Here is a 20,361-nt window from a genome sequence, read left to right as displayed (position 1 = left end):
GCAAGAATATCCTTCCTCAAATTTGGAGACCAAAACTGCACACAGTACTCCAGGTGCGGTCTCACCAGGGCCCAGTACAACTGTAGAAGGACCTCTTTGCTCCTATACTCAACTCCTCTTGTTATGAAGGCCAACATTCCATTGGCTTTCTTCACTGCCTGCTGTACCTGCATGCTTCCTTTCATTGACTGATGCACTAGGATACCCAGATCTCGTTGAACATCCCCTCTTCCTAACTTGACACCATTCAGATAATAATCTGCCTTTCTATTCTTACTTCCAAAGTGAATAACCTCACATTTATCTACATTAAACTGCATCTGCCATGTATCCGCCCACTCACACAACCTGTCCAAGTCACCCTGCAGCCTTATTGCATCTTCCTCACAATTCACACTACCCCCCAGCTTAGTAACATCTGCAAATTTGCTAATGGTACTTTTAATCCTTTCATCCAAGTCATTAATGTATATCGTAAATAGCTGGGGTCCCAGCACCGAACCTTGCGGTACCCCACTGGTTACTGCCTGCCATTCCGAAAGGGACCCATTTATCCCCACTCTTTGCTTTCTGTCTGTCAACCAATTTTCTATCCATGTCAGTACCCTACCCCCAATACCATGGGCCCTATATCCATGTCAGTACCCTACCCCCAATACAGCACCGTCCGGGCCTACAGCAGCGTCCGGGCCTACAGCAGCGTCCGGGCCTACAGCAGCGTCCGGGCCTACAGCAGCGTCCGGGCCTACAGCAGCGTCCGGGCCTACAGCAGCGTCCGGGCCTACAGCACCATCCGGGCCTAATATGGGACAAGGGCGGTCCCGTACGGGACAAATCAATTTAGCCCAAAATACGGGATGTCCCGGCTAATGCGGAACAGTTGGCGACCATAACCTGGGGCCGCGAGCTCCTTTGTTAAATCACACCAGTCTGCGTCTCTCTCCCCGAGTGCACAGTACCTTCTCAGATCCGCACGAACTACAGCGGTCCTTCACGTCCCACCGTTTGTCAGCTTGCTGCCCCGTGACGTTGCACTGACCTCCTGGAGCAAGCAAATTCAATTCAATTTCAGTCTCAAAGTTTACATACAGAACGTGGAACAGGACAGAAAAAGACACAGAGTGCTGGAGTAACTCAGCGGGTCAGGCAGCATCTGTGGAGAACGTGGATCGGTGATGTTTCGGGTCGGGACCCTTGTTCAGATCTGAAATATCTTCCATCCGTTCTCCAGAGATGCTGCCTGACCCGCTGAGTTACTCCAGCACTCTGTCATATCTGCAGTCCCGTGTTTCTCCACAGAACAGTACAGCACAGGAACAGGCCCTTCGACCCATAATATCTGTGCTCAACATGATGCCAAGCTATACTAGCCTTCTCTGCCTGCACATGATCCATATCCCACCATTCCCTGCATATCCGTGTGCCTGTCTAAATGCCTCTTAAACACCACTATCGTATCTGCCTGCATTCCAGCCACCCACCACTAGGGGTTGCCAACTATCTCACTCCCAAATACGGGACAAGGTGACGTCACCGCCCCGCGCCCCACGTGACCTCACCCAGCCAGCGGCCACGTGCTCCCGCTCCACCAATGGCGGCCGCCCGGGCCGGGAGGTGGGTTGCTAGGCAACCTCCGTTAGGCGGCGCCTGGGCCTCCGGGCCTACACTGTCCGGGCCTTCACTGTCCGGGCCTGCACTGTCCGGGCCTGCACTGTCCGGGCCTGCACTGTCCGGGCCTGCACTGTCCGGGCCTTCACTGTCCGGGCCTGCACTGTCCGGGCCTGCACTGTCCGGGCCTGCACTGTCCGGGCCTGCACTGTCCGGGCCTGCACTGTCCGGGCCTGCACTGTCCGGGCCTGCACTGTCCGGGCTTGCACTGTCCGGGCCTGCACTGTCCGGGCTTGCACTGTCCGGGCCTGCACTGTCCGGGCCTACAGCGCCCCCCCCCCCCCCCCCCGGGCCTAATACGGGACAAGGGCGGTCACGTACGGGACAAACCAATTTAGCCCAAAATACGGGATGTCTTGGCTAATACGGGACAGTTGGCAACCCTATAGCACCCACTCTCTGTGTAAAAAAACTTGCCCAGCACATCTCCTTTAAACTTTGCCCCTCTCATCTTAAAACAACTGTATCTATCGCACTATCATATCTGACTCAAACACTAGCCCTGTCCTATGTTCTAAATATGGTTCATAAGTGATAGGAGCAGAATTAGGCCATTCGGCCCATCAAGTCTACTCCGCCATTCAATCATGGCTGATCTATCTCTCCCTCCTAACCCCATTCTCCTGCCTTCTCCCCATAACCCCTGATACCCGTACTAATCAAGAATCTACCTATCTCTGCCTTTAAATATATCCACTGACTTGGCCTCCACAGCCTTCTGTGGCAAAGAATTCCACAGATTCACCACCCTCTGACTAAAGAAATTCCTCCTCATCTCCTTCCTAAAGGAACATCCTTTAATTTTGAGGCTGTGACCTCTGGTCCTAGACTCTCCCACTAGTGGAAACATCCTCTCCACATCCACTCTGTCCAAGCCGCTCACTGTTTGGGAAGTTTCAATGAGATCCACCCTCATCCTTCTAAACTCCAGCGAGTACAAGCCCAGTGCTGACAAGCGCTCATCATTTGTTAATACTGCCAGACACCACCTGCAGATATCGCCTTGTGTTAACGCACGTTGGAGCCACCCAGACCATCCAAGAGCAATCTCGGGGGGAGGATGAAAGACTTTACCTGCGACTCGCTGGGTGTATGTCTGGAAGCCAGAATCTGTCAACCACTTGCAAACCTCCTCCGTGGACATGCTGCCCAGGTCCAGTGGCATTCCCCACTGATGCGTGTCCTGAGGGAGGAGTTGGGACAGTCACAACGACAACAATAGTTGTGGTTTTAAAAATAGTCAAGTGTTTTATTGTCACACTAGACCAAGTGGACCCGTTGGGCCCAAACCTCCCCTGCATTGGTGCAGTACCCTGTCCTCCCCTCTCTCCTCAACCCCCTCCTCCCCTCTCCCTTCTCTCCCACCCCCCCCTCCTTCCATCCTCCCCTCCCCCCCCACTCCCCTCTCTCCTCAACCCCCTCTCCCTTCTCTCCCACTCACCCCTTCCCCCCTCAACCCCCTCCTCCCCCACTCCCCCCTCAACCCCCCCTCCCCTCTCCCCCATTTCTCTCCCACTTCCCCCCTCAACCCCCCCTCCCTTCTCCCCACTTTTCTCCCACTCCCCCCTTCCCCCCTCAACTCCCCCTCCCCTCTCCCCCCCTCCCCCCCTCCCCCCTCCCCCACACGCGGGCAGATGGGATAAGTGACAATGGGCAGTGGCCAGTTGACTTTAGTTTCGTTAGTTTATTGTCACGTGTACCGAGCTACTGTGAAAGGGTTTATTGTCACGTGTACCGAGCTACTGTGAAAGGGTTTATTGTCACGTGTACCGAGCTACGCGGAAAGACTAAACATGATTACAATCAGCCTGCCCACAGTGTACAGATACAAAATAAAGGGAATAACGTTTAGTGCAAGATAAAGTCCAGTAAAGTCTGATGAAAGATAATCCGAGGGTCTCCAATGAGGTGGATGGTAGGTCAGGTTCTTGATAGGATGGTACAGTTGCCTGATAACAACTGGGAAGAAATTGTCCCTGAATCTGGAGGAGCATGTTTCAGGGACAGTTTCTTCCCAGCTGTTATTTTTTAGTTTAGTTTTAGAGATACAGCGCGGAAACAGGCCCTTCGGCCCACCGGGTCCGCGCCGCCCAGCGATCCCCGCACACTAACACCATCCTACACCCACTAGGGGCAATTTTTACATTGACCAAAACCAATTAACCTACAAACCTGCACGTCTTTGGAGTGTGGGAGGAAACCGAAGATCTCGGAGAAAACCCACGCAGGTCACGGGGAGAACGTACAAACTCTGCACAGACGGCGCCCGTAGTCGGGATGGAACCCGGGTGTCCGGCGCGGGCGTTCGCTGTAAGGCGGCAGCTCTACCGCTGCGCCACCGTGACCGCTCGTATCAGGCAACTGAACCATCCTATCACCCCGAAGGTCCTGTTTCACTTTACTGTAAATGCCTTAACGAGGTGAGGATGTTGTGGGGAAAGCAATGCAAGGGAATGGGGTTGAGAGGGGGAGACAGATCGGCCACACGATTGGACGTCGGAGTAGACCTGATGGGCCGAATGGCCTAATTCCTGTTCCTATAACTTGTGAAGCGCTGGATTTTGGAGACTTCACACTGTCGAGATCCACTATGGCTCTTTTGAGCACAGTCCAAACCTTGAGTCACCTTATCTGCCTCGGGTCTGCCGAGTCTTTTGCCCGGCGGCTGATCCGAGAAGACGACTCGTCCTCCATCATGGCTCCCATTGCCTGCGTGATAAAGAAGGCCACAACTGTAATCTCTTTGAAACACATTTAGCCACAGACAGAACACACAACTTGCTCAAATGTTTTTCTCCAACTCCAAATCAGATTTCACCAGAACGTTGCCTGGATCAGGGACTTACGGTCACCCAATTAGAGGAATAGATCGGGTAGATGCACAGAGTCTCTTGCCCAGAGTAGCAAGAGACCAGAGGACATAGGTTCAAGGTGAAGGGGAAAAGATTTAATAGGAATCCGAGGGGTAACTTTTTCACACAGAGGGTGGTGGGTGCATGGAACAAGCTGCCAGAGGAGGTAGTTGAGGCTGGGACTGTCCCATCGTTTAAGAAACAGTTGGACAGGTACATGGATAGGACAGGTTTGGAGGGATATGGACCAAACGCAGGCAGGTGGGACTGGGGTAATTGGGACATTGTTGGCCGGTGTGGGCGAGTTGGGACGAAGGGCCTGTTTCCACACTGTATCACTCTATGACTATTGATCAGAGTGTGTTGGACAATGGTGTGGCAATGATCAGTCTATACTAGTAGGTCTGACAGAACAAACCGATCAAAAAAAGATGGACACAAAGTGCTGGAGTAACTCAGCGGGTCAGGCAGCATCTGTGGAGAACATGGATAGGTGACGTTTCACAGAGTGCTGGAGTAACTCAGCGGGTCAGGCAGCATCTGTGGAGAACATGGATAGGTGACGGTTCACAGAGTGCTGGAGTAACTCAGCGGGTCAGGCAGCATCTGTGGAGAACATGGATAGGTGACGTTTCAGAGTGCTGGAGTAACTCAGCCACACACACGAGGGACAATTTACTATAGCCAATTAACTTACAAACCTGTGTGTCTTTGGAGAGTGTCAACAAATTCTGCAGATTCACTGCCCTCTGACTAAAGAAATTCCTCCTCATCTGCTTCTTAAAAGAACGTCCTTTTAAGAACGTCCAGAACTGATCCTGCTCCTTTGCCGTATGGCAAGGCTTACGTTCTAAATGATCCTGCTCCTTTGCCGTATGGCAAGGCTTACGTTCTATGATCCTGCTCCTTTGCCGTATGGCAAGGCTTACGTTCTATGATCCTGCTCCTTTGCCGTATGGCAAGGCTTACGTTCTATGATCCTGCTCCTTTGCCGTATGGCAAGGCTTACGTTCTATGATCCTGCTCCTTTGCCGTATGGCAAGGCTTACGTTCTATGATTAATTGCTTACTGTAGGTCACGTTGTAACTTGTGTGCAAAGCACCAAGGCACATCCCTTGTATGTACCGATCAGCCAAAACATTATGCCCACCTGCCTAATATGCTGTTGGTCCTCCGTGTGCAGCCCCATACGCAGCAGGGTGCGATGCACTGTGTATTGTGACACATTCCTCCCGTGACCTCCATTAACATTTTCTGTGACTTGTGCCACAGTCGACCTTCTGTCGGTTCGGACCAGACGGGATAGCCTTCGTTGCCCTCGCGCATCGATGAGCCTTGGGCGCCCAACACCCTGACTGTCGCCGGTTTGTGGTTTGTCCCTCCTCGGACCACTGTCGGTCGGTACTCACCACTGCTGACCGGGAGCACCCCACAAGCCTTGCCGTTTCAGAGATGCTCTGACCCAGTCGTCTGGCCATAACAATTTGGCCCTTGTCAAAGTCGTTTAGGTCTTTACTCCTGCCCATTTCTCCTGCATCCAACACATCAACTTCAAGAACTGACTGTTCACTTGCTGCCTAATATATCCCACCCCTTGACAGGTGCCATTGTAACAAGATAATCAATGTTATTCACTTCGCCTGTCAGTGGTCATAATGTTTTGGCTGATCGGTGTACATACTTGGTACATACTTGGCTGACGTTGGTGCCTACCTGTACCGGTGCTGGGGTCCGGTAGGGCAGTGGGTCTTGGCGTTGCCTCCCCGGGACTGGTGGCTCCTGCCCGGCTCTTCGTTCCCCGGTCGTGGGCCGGTGCGCCGGGACCGAGCGGTCGTCCGGCGTCCCTCCCCGGCTCCGGCCGTGACTCCACCACCTTGCGGTCCCCCACCGTGACGGTGATCCCCGGCTTTCCCCCCTGCCCGGCCCCCCTGCCCGCCCACCGGGCCGTGGCCGTGGCCGTGGCCGTGGCCGCTGCCGCCTCTGTGGCCCCCTCCCTCTCCCTGTCCCTCTCATGCTCCCTCTCCCTCTCCCTCCCCAACCTCACCGGCTCGTCGGGCCCCTCGCTGCCGCCTCCGCCGCCCCCGCCCCCTCCCCCGCCGTAGCGGATGGTCTGGGCGTAGGTGTTGAGGCCGTTCCTCGGCCCCGCCGGAGGTTTCCCTCCTCGTTCCCCCCCCCTCCACTCCCGGGACGGCCGCCGGGGAGGGCCCCCTTCCCCCCGTGCGGTGGTACAGGTCGTGGAAGGATGGCGGGTCGTTGGCGGCGGTGGGCGAGGGGTAGGGGTGGGCTGACAGCCACTGGATGATGTAGGAGGTGGGAGAGACCTCCATCTGGGAGAGGGGCAGGGGAAGGGGGCTTCCGGCTGTCTCCCCCTCCCCCTCACACTCCTCCTCCGCCTCCTGCTTCTTCCTGACCTTCTTCCCATTCCCGGGGCTCTTCCCGAATCCTGGTCCCTGCATCTCGCTCCTGGCATCCGCCCGCTTCCCCCCCCCTGGACAGGGGGCACTCAGGTCAGCAGAGCTGGGGGGGGGGAAGTACAAGGTACATGGCTTGTCCTCCCTTCAGTTGCCTCCTCCCTCCCTCTCCCCTCCCTCCTCCCTCTCCCCCAACTCCTCCCACCTTCCCCTCATCCCACCTTCCCCTCCTCCCTCCCTCTCCCCCTCCATCCTCTCCCCCTCCATCCTCTCCCCCTCCTCCCAACTCCTCCCTCCTTCCTCCCCCCTCCTTCCTCCCCCCTCCCTCTCCATTCTCTCCCCCTCCTTCTCCCCCTCCCCCTCATCCCACCTTCTCTCCCTCCCTCTCCTCATCCCACCTTCTCTCCCTCCCTCTCCTCATCCCACCTTCTCTCCCTCCCTCTCCTCATCCCACCTTCCCCTCCTCCCCCCAACGTCTCCCTCCCTCTACCCCTCCATTCTCTCCCCCCCACTTCTCCGTCTCCCCATCCCACCTTCCCCTCCTCCCAACCTCTCCCTCCTTCTCTCCCTCCATCTCCCCATCCCACATTTACCTCCTCCCTCCGTCTCCCCCTCCCTCCCTCCCTCCCTCTCCCTTTCAAGCTTGAAAGGATTCGGAAAAGATTTACGAGGATGTTGCCAGGACAAGAGGGTGTGAGCTACAGGGAGAGGTTGAGTAGGCTGGGTCTCTATTCCATGGAGCGCAGGAGGATGAGGGGTGATCTTATAGAGGTGTACAAAATCATGAGAGGAATAGATCGGGTAGATGCACAGAGTCTTGCCCAGAGTAGGGGAATCGAAGACCAGAGGACACAGGTTCAAGGTGAAGGGGAAAAGATTTAATAGGAATCCGAGGGGTAACTTTTTCACCCAGAGGGTGGTGGGTAAGTTTGCCAACTGTCCCGTATTAGCCGGGACATCCTGTATTTTGGGCTAAATTGGTTTGTCCCGTATGGGACTCCCCTTGTCCCGTATTAGGCCCAGGGGGCGCTGTAGGTCCTGACAGTGTAGGCCCGGACAGTGTAGGCCCGGACAGCGTAGGCCCGGACAGAGTAGGCCCGGACAGAGTAGGCCCGGGCAGAGTAGGCCCGGACAGCGTAGGCCCGCACAGCGTAGGCCCGCACAGCGTAGGCCCGCACAGCGTAGGCCCGCACAGCGCAGGCCCGCACAGCGCAGGCCCGGACAGCGCAGGCCCGGACAGCGCAGGCCCGGACAGCGCAGGCCCGGACAGCGCAGGCCCGGACAGCGCAGGCCCGGACAGTGCAGGCCCGGACAGCGCAGGCCCGGACAGCGTAGGCCCGGACAGTGTAGGCCCGGACAGCGCAGGCCCGCACAGCGCAGGCCCGGACAGTGCAGGCCCGCACAGCGTAGGCCCGGACAGCGTAGGCCTGGACAGCGCAGGCCCGGACAGCGCAGGCCCGGACAGTGCAGGCCCGGACAGTGCAGGCCCGGACAGTGCAGGCCCGGACAGTGCAGGCCCGGGCGTCACCCAAACGGAGGTTGCGTAGCTACCTGCCTCCCGGTCCAGGCTGCCACCATTGGTTGAGCGGGAGCACATGGCCGCTGGCTGGGCGAGGTCACGTGGGGCGGTAACGTCACCCTTTGTCCCTTATTTGGGAGTGAGGAGGTTGGCAACCACTAGGTGTTGGGTATATGGAGTGAGCTGCCAGAGGAGGTACAATAATAACATGTAAAAGTCATTTGGACAGGTACATGGATAGGAATGGTTTGGAGGGATATGGGCCAAACACGGGCTGGTGGGACTGGCTTAGATGAGGCATTCATGGACAAGTGGGATTAGCTTTGAAGGGGCATCTGGGCTGGCAAGTACGGATTGGGCCAAAGGGCCTGTTTCCGCGCTGTATGGCCTCACGACCAGTATAAGGGGCAGATAGCTCCTGGTTCCATCACCCCCTCTCTAGGACACAGCGCCTCGTGTAGGCTGAAGATGGACACAGAGAGTCTGAAGAAGGGTCTCGACCCGAAACGTCACCCATTCCTTCTCTCCCGAGATGCTGCCTGACCTGCTGAGTTACTCCAGCATTTTGTGAAATAAATACCTTCGATTTGTACCTGCATCTGCAGTTATTTTCTTACACAGAGTGCTGGCGTAACTCAGCGGGTCAGGCAGCATCTGTGGAGAACATGGATAGGTGACGTTTCGGGCTGGGACCTGTAGGGCGACTGGCTAGTGCTGTGAGACTGACCTGCGGACATCAATGGTGTGTCTCTGCCTCTCCTGATCGCTGCGGTCCTTGCTTGCTTGGGGGTTAGTTAGCTTGGTGCCCTCCCGCAAGCAGCCATGTTTGAACAAAGGTCCTTGCTGTGTGACGTCATGAATGGAAGCAGTGGGTTGTGGGCGTGATGTCACAGCCTCACCTGCGTACGAGGGCGTGCAGCGTAGGTTTACTAGGTTAATTCCCGGAATGGTGGGACTGTCATATGTTGAAAGACTGGAGCGACTAGGCTTGTATACACTGGAATTTAGAAGGATGAGAGGGGATCTTATCGGAAACGTATAAGATTATTAAGGGGTTGGACATGTTAGAGGCAGGAAACATGTTCCCAATGTTGGGGGAGTCCAGAACCAGGGGCCACAGTTTAAGAATAAGGGGTAGGCCATTTAGAACAGAGATGAGGAAAAACTTTTTCAGTCAGAGAGTTGTGAATCTGTGGAATTCTCTGCCTCAGAAGGCAGTGGAGGCCAATTCTCTGAATACATTCAAGAGAGAGCTAGATAGAGCTCTTAAGGATAGCGGAGTCAGGGGGTATGGGGAGAAGGCAGGAACGGGGTACTGATTGAGAATGATCAGCCATGATCACATTGAATGGCGGTGCTGGCTCGAAGGGCCGAATGGCCTCCTCCTGCACCTATTGTCTATTGTCAATTGCCAGGTGACCCATTCCCTTCCAGACGTCACCCTCTTCCCCAACACCACTATCAAGGTGCCCGCAAAGACGGGTCAGGCAGCATCTCGGGGACAGAAGAATCGGGTGACGTTTCGGGTCGAGACCCTTCTTCAGACTGATGTCAGGGGAAGGGGCGGGACAATAAACTAAGCTAAACTAAATAGCGTAGGAAGGAACTGCAGAAGATGGTTTAAACCGAAGCATGTCTTTCATTCACTTGTTCTATATCTCTCTGTATCATCGTCTATAACTCTCGTTTCCCTTTCCCCTGACTCTCAGTCCGAAAAAAGGTCTCGACCCAAAACGTCACCTATTCCTTTTCTCCAGAGAAGCTACCTGACCCACTGGGTTAAACTAACAGATGGCGCAGCGGTAGAGTTGCCGCCTTACAGCGAATGCAGCGCCGGAGACCCGGGTTCCATCCCCACTACGGGTGCTGTCTGTACGGAGTTTGTACGTTCTCCCCGTGACCTGCGTGGGTTTTTTTCTCCGAGATCTTCGGTTTCCTCCCACACTCCAAAGACGTGCAGGTTTGTAGGTTAATTGGCGTGGTGTAAGTGTAAATTGTCCCTAGTGTGTGTAGGATTGCGTTAATGTGCGGGGATCGCTGGGCGGCATAGACCCGGTGGGCCAAAAGGGCCTGTTTCCGCGCTGTGTCTCTAAACTAAACTAAACAAAAGTAAACTAAACTGACCAGGAGTCCATTGATCATCCATTCACACAACTGGGCTACATCTGGGAATTTGTGGAATTCTCTGCCACAGAGGGCAGTGGAGGCCAAATCACTGGATGGATTTAAGAGAGAGTTAGATAGAGCTCTAGGGGCTAGCGGAATCAAGGGATATGGGGAGAAGGCAGGCACGGGTTATTGATTGTGGTTCACCAGGTTAATCCCCGGGATGGCGGGACTGTCATACGAGGAAAGATTGGAAAGACTGGGCTTGTGTTCACTGGAGTTTAGAAGGATGAGAGGGGATCTTATAGAGAGACGTATAAAATCGTGAAAGGACAGGACAAGCTTGATGCTTCCCAATGTTGGGCGAGTCCACAACCGGGGGCCACACAGTTTAAGAATAAAGGGGAGGCCATTTAAAACTGAGGTGAGAAAAAACTTTTTCACCCAGAGAGTTGTGAATTTGTGGAATTCTCCGCCACAGAGGGCAGTGGAGGCCAAATCACTGGATGGATTTAAGAGAGAGTTAGACAGAGCTCTAGGGGCTAGCGGAATCAACGGATATGGGGAGAAGGCAGGCATGGGTTATTGATTGTGGACGATCAGCCATGATAACAATGAATGGCGGTGCTGGCTCGAAGGGCCAAAATGGCCTCCTCCTGCACCTATTTTCTATGTTTCTATCCACGACCCTCTGCAATATCTCGTGGTCTGATCCCAAAACCATGCTGTGAATCAACCCGACAACATGGTTTCTCCGGTGCATCTGTAGAAGTTGTTGAGAGTTGTTTCCTCGTTCCCCAGAGGAAGGTGATGCGTCAGTGTGTTTATTTGGCTGTTGTTTCAGTGTGGTTTGCAATGAGAAGAGATAGCATTGTGAAATTCAAATCACCACTTTGTTTTCCCTTCTCTCATTTCAGGGCATAATCTGTGGTCTGTGGAAATATTATATTTTCTATTTCCTGGAGTGAGCCAAGAGTGTTTCATTGTGTTTAATAAAAGGACTGGACAAGCTAGATGCAAGAAGAAATGTTCCCAATGTTGTGGGAGTCCAGAACCAGGGACCACAGTCTAGGAATAAAGGGGAGGCCATTTAAAACTGAGGTGAGAAAAACATTTTCATAGAAACATAGAAAATAGGTGCAGGAGGAGGCCTTTTGGCCCTTCGAGCCAGCACCGCCATTCATTGTGATCATGGCTGATCATCCACAATCAGTAACCCGTGCCTGCCTTCTCCCCATATCCCTTGATTCCACTAGCCCCGAGAGCTCTATCTAACTCTCTTTTAAATTCATCTAGTGAATTGCCCTCCACTGCCCTCTGTGGCAGAGAATTCCACAAATTCACAACTCTGGGTGAAAAAGTTTCTTCTCACCTCAGTTTTAAATGGCCTTTATTCCCCTTTATTCTTAGACTGTGGCCCCTGGTTCTGGACTCCTCCAACATTGGGAACATTTTTCCTGCATCTAGCTTGGCCAGTCCTTTTATAATTTTGTACGTCTCTATAAGATCCCCTCTCATCCTCCTAAACTCCAGTGAATACAAGCCCAGTCTTTCCAATCTTTCCTCATATGACAGTCCCGCCATCCCGGGGATTAACCTGGTGAAACTACGTTGCACTGCCTCAATAGCAAGGACATACATCATCAAATTAGGAGACCAAAACTGCGCACAATACTCCAGATTTTCACCCAGAGAGTTGTGAATTTGTGGAATTCTCTGCCACAGAAGGCAGTGGAGCCCAATTCACTGGATGAATTTAAAAGAGATATATATATAGTATAAGGAAATAACTGCAGATGCTGGTACAAATCGAAGGTATTTATTCACAAAGTGCTGGAGTAACTCAGCAGGTCAGGCAGCATCTCGGGAGAGAAGGAATGGGTGATGTTTCGGGTCGAGATCCTTCTTCAGACGGGTCTCAATTTAAGAGAGAGTTAGATAGAGCTCTAGGGGCTAGTGGAATCAAGGGCTATGGGGAGAAGGCAGGCATGGGTTACTGATAGTGGACGATCAGCCATGATCACAATGAATGGCGGTGCTGGCTCGAAGGGCCGAATGGCCTCCGCCTGCACCTATTTTCTATGTTTCTATGTTTCATATATCGAGGGCGGACCATGGAAACTCCTACTTGATGCAACTGTACAGGAAAATCAACGCAGCAACACAACAAATAAACATTAATACCGTAAATGATCGGCAATCAGACCCTACCTAGGTACAGGTCCCACCACCGATTTTCTGGCAACTGCTGGCCCAGCACCTCCGGACAAAATTACCAGAGCGCGCTTGAAAAGTCCCCCCGGAACATGTGGCTCCTAGGCCGGATAAAGGGGCTGATCTCGCCCTCACCATGGCCGATCAGCGGGTAGAATTTGTCCCCCCTGCCGCCAGTTATAGACAATAGACAATAGGTGCAGGAGGAGGCTATTCGGCCCTTTGAGCCAGCACCGCCATTCACCGTGATCATGGCTGATCATTCTCAATCAGTACCCCGTTCCTGCCTTCTCCCCATACCCCCTGACTCCGCTATCCTTAAGAGCTCTATCTAGCTCTCTCTTGAATGCATTCAGAGACTTGGCCTCCACTGCCTTCTGAGGCAGAGAATTCCACAGATTCATAACTCTGGGTGAAAAAGTTTTTCCTCATCTCCGTTCTAAATGGCCTACCCCTTATTCTTAAACTGTGGCCCCTGGATCTGGATTCTTAAACTGTGGCCAAAACATTATGGCCTGTTGAGCCAAAACATTATGACCACCTGCCTAATATGCTGTTGGTCCTCTGTGTGCAGCCCCATACACAGCAGGGTGCGATGCACTGTGTATTGTGACACATTCCTCCCGTGACCACCATTAACATTTTCTGTGACTTGTGCCACAGTCGACCTTCTGTCGGTTCGGACCAGACGGGATAGCCTTCGTTGCCCTCGCGCATCGATGAGCCTTGGGCGCCCAACACCCTGCCTGTCGCCGGTTTGTGGTTTGTCCCTCCTCGGACCACTGTCAGTCGGTACTCACCACTGCTGACCGGGAGCACCCCACAAGCCTTGCCGTTTCAGAGATGCTCTGACCCAGTCGTCTGGCCAGAACAATTTGGCCCTTGTCAAAGTCGCTCAGGTCTTTACTCCTGCCCATTTCTCCTGCATCCAACACATCAACTTCAAGAACTGACTGTTCACTTGCTGCCTAATATATTCCACCCCATGACAGGTGCCATTGTAACAAGATAATCAATGTTATTCACTGCGCCTGTCAGTGGTCATAATGTTTTGGCTGATCGGTGTAAAATGCTAATGAATATATACATAACTGCTGAGAATGTCAGAAGCGTTTTCACACTGTTCTTGCTTCGTATATATTTTTTATTTTTCCAAATAAAGTTCATTTTGGGGGAAAAAAAGCATATTTCAACCAACCAACCAACCAACCAATCAATCAATCAATCAATCAATCAATCAATCAATCAATCAATCAATCAATCAATCAATCAATCAACCAATCAACCAACCAACCAACCAACCAACCAACCAACCAACCAACCAACCAACCAATCAATCAACCAATCAATCAATCAATCAATCAATCAATCAATCAATCAATCAAAAGAAAAGCTTTTATAATCTGCCACATAAATTCACTGATAATCTACTCCTGAATCTAATCTCCCTTGAAGAAGAGGAACTGCAGATGCTGGTCAAACTGAAGATAGACACAAAATGCTGGAGTAACTCAGCGGGTCAGACAGCATCTCTGGAGAGAAGGAATGAGTGACGTTTCGGGTCGCGTCTGAAGAAGGGCCTCGACCCGAAACGTCGCCCATTCCTTTTCTTCAGAGATGCTGCCTGTCCCGCTGAGTTACTCCAGCATTTTGTGTCGATCTATAGAATCTAATTTCCCTTGTATGACGATGTTCAGGAACTGCAGATGCTGGTTTACATACAAAACACAAAACGCTGGAATAACTCAGCGGGACAGGGCAGCATCTCTGCAGAGAAGAGATGGGTGACGTTCTGGGTCGAGACCATTCTTCGACCATCGATCACTTGTTCACGCTAGTTCTAGGTTATCCCACGTTCCCATCCACTCCCTGCACACTGGGACCAATTAACCTACACACCACCACTGGAGCCACTAGGCTTGTATACACTGGAATTTAGAAGGATCAGAGGGGATCTTATCAAAACATATAAGATTATTAAGGGGTTGGACACATTAGAGGCAGGAAACATGTTCCCAATGTTGGGGGAGTCCAGAACAAGGGGCCACAGTTTAAGAATAAGGGGTAGGCCATTTAGAACGGAGATGAGGAAAAACGTTTTCAGTCAGAGAGTTGTGAATCTGTGGAATTCTCTGCCTCAGAAGGCAGTGGAGGCCAATTCTCTGAATGCATTCAAGAGAGAGCTAGATAGAGCTCTTAAGGATAGCGGAGTCAGAGGGTATGGGGAGAAGGCAGGAACTGGGTACTGATTGTGGATGATCAGCCATGATCACATTGAATGGCGGTGCTGGCTCGAAGGGCCAAATGGCCTCCTCCTGCACCTGTTGTCTATTGTCTATTGTGTTTGTGATGCGGGAGGAAACCGGAGCACCCGGTGGAAACCCACGCGGTCACAGGGAGAACGTACTTTACTGGACGTTATCTCACACTAAATGTTATTCCGTACATCATGTTTCTGTGCAGTGCGAATTATGTTTCATGATCCTCTGGTTGAACTTGGATAAAGCTGAAGTCACCTTTGCTTATTTCCTTGTCCCTGCTAGCCGTGACCGCAGCTCTGGCCAATTGTGTGTTTCAGATGCCTGTTTGACGTATTTGCTTAATGTTCATGACACTGTGTCGGAAGAGAACATAATACTAGTTTAGAGATTCAGCGCAGAAGCAGGCCCTTCAGCCCAAAAAGCTTTTCCTCATCTCCGTTCTAAATGGCCTACCCCTTATTCTTAAACTGTGGCCCCTGGTTCTGGACTCCCCCAACATTGGGAACATGTTTCCTGCCTCTAACGTGTCCAACCCCTTAATCTTATATGTTTCGATAAGATCCCGTCTCATCCTTCTAAATTCCAGTGTATACAAGCCTAGTCGCTCCAATCTTTCAACATATGACAGTCCCGCCATTCCGGGAATTAACATAGTAAACCTATGCTGCACGCCCTCAATAGCAAGAATATCCTTCCTCAAATTTGGAGACCAAAACTGCAGATAGTACTTAAGAGCTCTATCTAGCTCTCTCTTGAAAGCATCCAGAGAATTGGCCTCCATTGCCTTCTGAGGCAGAGAATTCCACAGATTTACAACTCTCTGACTGAAGGGAGGCGCATTCCCAATCTCGTTGTACCCTGTACAATGACAATAAAGATATATTGTTGTATAGAAAAAGTTTTTCCTCATCTCTGTTCTAAATGGCTTACCCCTTATTCTTAAACTGTGGCCCCTTGTTCTGGACTCCCCCAACATTGGGAACATGTTTCCTGCCTCTAGCCTGTCCAATCCCTTATTAATCTTATATGTTTCAATAAGATTTCCATACCAATATTTCACATTCATCAGATTTTCATGCCGTATGCAAAAATCCAGAGGTCACTTTAATATTTAAATTAAGTTTATTTTCCCCTCATGTGACACGTAGTTAGTTTGCATTTAACTGCGCATGTGGAGGACTGCTATTTATTTATATAGTCAGTAATAAATCGGGCTTTCAGTAGCGGGGAGTCCTTGGATGAAACATCTCCGCTGGGATCAAGTGGAATAGGCGCATTGGCTGCATTTGTCACTCAGGTACAGCAGCATTTCTCTCTTCCTTTCTTCAACCACCAGCAGCCTGAAAGGGAACTCGAGCATTTGAAACAAAAAATTTAATGTGCTCAGTGACACAACGGGTACTGCAGCTGGCTCCAGAGACCCGGGTTCCATCCTGACTGAAAGGAAGCATGCAGGTACAGCAGGCAGTGAAGAAAGCCAATGGAATGTTGGCCTTCATAACAAGAGGATTTGAGTATAGGAGCAAAGAGGTCCTTCTGCAGTTGTACCGGGCCCTAGTGAGACTGCACCTGGAATACTGTGTGCAGTTTTGGTCTCCAAATTTGAGGAAGGATATTCTTGCCATTGAGGGCGTGCAGCGTAGGTTTACTAGGTTAATTCCCGGAATGGCGGGACTGTCATATGTTGAAAGACTGGAGCGACTAGGCTTGTATACACTGGAATTTAGAAGGATGAGAGGGGATCTTATCGAAACATATAAGATTATTAAGGGGTTGGACACGTTAGAGGCAGGAAACATGTTCCCAATGTTGGGGGAGTCCAGAACAAGGGGCCACAGTTTAAGAATAAGGGGTAGGCCATTTAGAACGGAGATGAGGAAAAACTTTTTCAGTCAGAGAGTTGTGAATCTGTGGAATTCTCTGCCTCAGAAGGCAGTGGAGGCCAATTCTCTGAATGCATTCAAGAGAGAGCTAGATAGAGCTCTTAAGGATAGCGGAGTCAGGGGGTATGGGGAGAAGGCAGGAACGGGGTACTGATTGAGAATGATCAGCCATGATCACATTGAATGGTGGTGCTGGCTCGAAGGGCCGAATAGCTTCCTCCTGCACCTATTGTTTATTGTCTATTGACCCGCTGAGTTTCTCCAACATTTTGTGTCTACCTATAACTCTATGACTCTTATGACCTCAGGCACTGTCTGTGTGTGCAGAGTTTGCACGTTCCCCCAGGCGTGCGGGTTTTAGGTTAATCGGCCCCCTGTAAATTGCCCTGAGTGAGTAAGGGAGTGGACGAGAAAGTAGAATAACGTAGAACTAGTGTGAACGGGTGACGGATGGTCGGCATGCACTCGATGGGCCGAAGGGACCTGCATGCATGCTGAATCTCTTCTTGTGCTGCGTGCTGTATGAATATTAAGCCAAGGTGACAAAAAGGCCAGGACTGGAATCTGTTGACTCATTTAGACTTTAGTTGAGGAAGGAACTGCAGATGCTGGTTTACACAGAAGATTGACACCAAATGCTGGAGTAACTTAAGGTGATCACGGTGGTGCAGCGGTAGAGTTGCTGCCTTACAGCGAATGCAGCGCCGGAGACCCGGGTTCCATCCCGACTACGGGCGCCGTCTGTACGGAGTTTGTACGTTCTCCCCGTGACCTGCGTGGGTTTTCTCCGAGATCTTCAGTTTCCTCCCACACTCCAAAGACGTGCAGGTTTGTAGGTTAATTGACTGGGTAAATGGTTAAAAAAATTTGTCCCTAGTGGGTGTGGGATAGTGTTAGTGTGCGGGGACCACTGGGCGGCGTGGACCCGGTGGGCCGAAGGGCCTGTTTCCGCGCTGTCTCTCTGTCTCTCTGTCTCTCTCTCTCTCTAAGCTCCTGGAGTACTGTGTGCAGTTTTGGTCTCCAAATTTGAGGAAGGATATTCTTGCCATTGGGGGCGTGCAGCGTAGGTTTACTAGGTAATTCCCGGAATGGCGGGACTGTCGTATGTTGAAAGACTGGAGCGACGAGGCTTGTATACACTGGAATTTAGAAGGATGAGAGGGGATCTTATCGAAACATATAAGATTATTAAGGCGTTGGACACATTAGAGGCAGGAAACATGTTCCCAATGTTGGGGGAGTCCAGAACCAGGGGCCACAGTTTAAGAATAAGGGGTAGGCCATTTAGAACTGAGATGAGCAAAAACTTTTTCAGTCAGAGAGTTGTGAATCTGTGGAATTCTCTGCCTCAGAAGGCAGTGGAGGCCAAGTCTCTGAATGCATTCAAGAGAGAGCTCTTAAGGATAGCGGAGTCAGGGGGTATGGGGAGAAGGCAGGAACGGGGTACTGATTGAGAATGATCAGCCATGATCACATTGAATGGTGGTGCTGGCTCGATGACGGGGTAAATCAACATTTCTTTCACTGCATGCAAAACTGTAAATGAACAGTGGGAGGTGTGTTTTGAGTGGAGGTGTTTTACAAACAGGGAGAGGGGCGGAACTACCTATAAAAATGAAAATGCTGGAGCGTAGATTTGCATGGGGAAAACAAGAGGGAGTTAAGAGAAGGTTAAAGAGAAAGGCACGGAGAGACATACAGCACGGAAATAGCCCCTCCGACCAACAGAGTCCTGGCCAGCCACCTCCCACCTCCCACCCACAGAAACATAGAAAATAGGTGCAGGAGGAGGCCATTTGGCCGTTCGAGCCAGCACCGCCATTCATTGTGATCATGGCCAGGGGGCGCTGTAGGCCCAGACACTGTAGGCCCAGGGGGCGCTGTAGGCCCGGAGGGCACCAAACGGAGGTCGCATAGCAACCCACCTCCTGGCCCAGACGGCTGCCATTGGTGGAGCGGGAGCACGTGGCCGCTGGCTGGGTGAGGTGACGTGGGGCGCGGTGCGGTGACGTCACCTTGTCCCTTATTTGGGAGTGGGGAAGTTGGCACCCCCTAGGGGTTCACGAGAGTCTCCACGTATCTCTCTCTCTGTTGCCCGTTGCAGGTGCTGGTCTGATCTATGGGACGTTGGCAACGATGGACAACTTGACCGCCGGGACGTCCAACTCCAGTTGCTCGGAGGCCAAAGGTGCGGGCGTGCGCGTGCTGGTGTCCGTCATCCACGCCGCCACCTTCCTGGTCAGCCTGCCCTGGAACTGCCTGTCGGTGTACGTGGCCACGCTGCACGTCAAGCGTGGCTACGAGATCGGCGTGTACCTGCTGAACCTGATCTGTGTGGACATCCTGTACACCCTCACCTTGCCCTACTGGCTGTGCCGGGACATGGACGGCTGTGGCGGCTGGGCCCTGCAAGACATGATAGAGGTGGTGACCTACGGCAGCATGTACACCAGCCCCGCCTTCCTGTGCTGCATCGCTGCGGACCGCTACCTTGCCATCGTCCACCCGCTCAGGTTCCACAGGCTGCGGACGGTGCGAGCCGCCGTGGCGGTCAGCGCGGCCTGCTGGCTGCTCCAGATGGCGCTCCACACCCTCCTGCTCCACTGGCTGGGCATCTTCTCCGGCCCCCGCTCGGTGGGCCTTCCCCTGGAGGCTTCCGACGCCCGGGTGTACCTGTTGCGCTTCGCCGCCAGCTTCTGCCTCCCCTTCTCCTTCTTCCTCTTCTGCTCGCAGCGGATCTACAAGGCCGTGGCCGGGAGCGTCGGCGTGGAGGACGCGGAGAAGCGGAAGATCGCCAAGCTGCTCCTGCTGCTCCTCCTGGTCTACGCCGTCAGCTTCGGCCCCTTCCAGTTCATCTCCCTCGCCCGCGGCGTGGCCGAGCCCGGCAACTGCCCCTTCGCCCAGCTTGTCATCGGCCCCTACAAAGTCTCCTTCGCCTGGACCGGCATGAACTGTGCCGCCGACCCCATCCTCTACTGCTGGCTGTCCGATACGGCACGACAAGACATCGTTCACCTGACCACCATCCTCAAACACAGACTGCTGGACCCCTGTACGCCCCCCAAACACCACGCCCACCAGTCCCCCAAACACCACGCCCACCAGTCCCCCAAACACCACGCCCACCAGTCCCCCAAACAGCCCCCACACCTTCCCCTCTGATGGCCCACGCCCACCAGCCCCCCAAACACCATGCCCACCAGCCCCCCAAACACCACGCCCTCCAGCCCCCCAAACACCACGCCCACCAGCCCCCCAAACACCACGCCCACCAGCCTCCCAAACACCATGCCCTCCAGCCCCCCAAACACCACGCCCTCCAGCCCCCCAAACACCACGCCCACCAGCCCCCCAAACACCACGCCCATCAGTCCCCCAAACACCACGCCCACCAGCCCCCCAAACACCACGCCCACCAGCCCCCCAAACACCACGCCCACCAGCCT

The 20,361-nt window shown here is 52.8% G+C and overlaps 1 protein-coding gene across 1 annotated transcript in view; it reads left to right on the top strand.

The window, feature by feature from the left end:
• LOC144597535 (G-protein coupled receptor 65-like) overlaps nucleotides 1-20,077 on the top strand; it is a 54,580-nt gene extending 34,503 nt beyond the window's left edge. The window contains exon 2 of the mRNA XM_078407014.1: nucleotides 19,020-20,077. Coding sequence (XP_078263140.1) covers nucleotides 19,020-20,077 — 1,058 coding nt within the window. The remainder of the gene's footprint in view (nucleotides 1-19,019) is intronic.
• Nucleotides 20,078-20,361: the final 284 nt, after the last annotated feature.

This window comes from Rhinoraja longicauda, chromosome 10 (genome assembly GCF_053455715.1).
Source record: "Rhinoraja longicauda isolate Sanriku21f chromosome 10, sRhiLon1.1, whole genome shotgun sequence".
NCBI lineage: Eukaryota > Metazoa > Chordata > Chondrichthyes > Rajiformes > Arhynchobatidae > Rhinoraja > Rhinoraja longicauda.
This window is presented reverse-complemented; position numbering and strand designations above follow the sequence as displayed.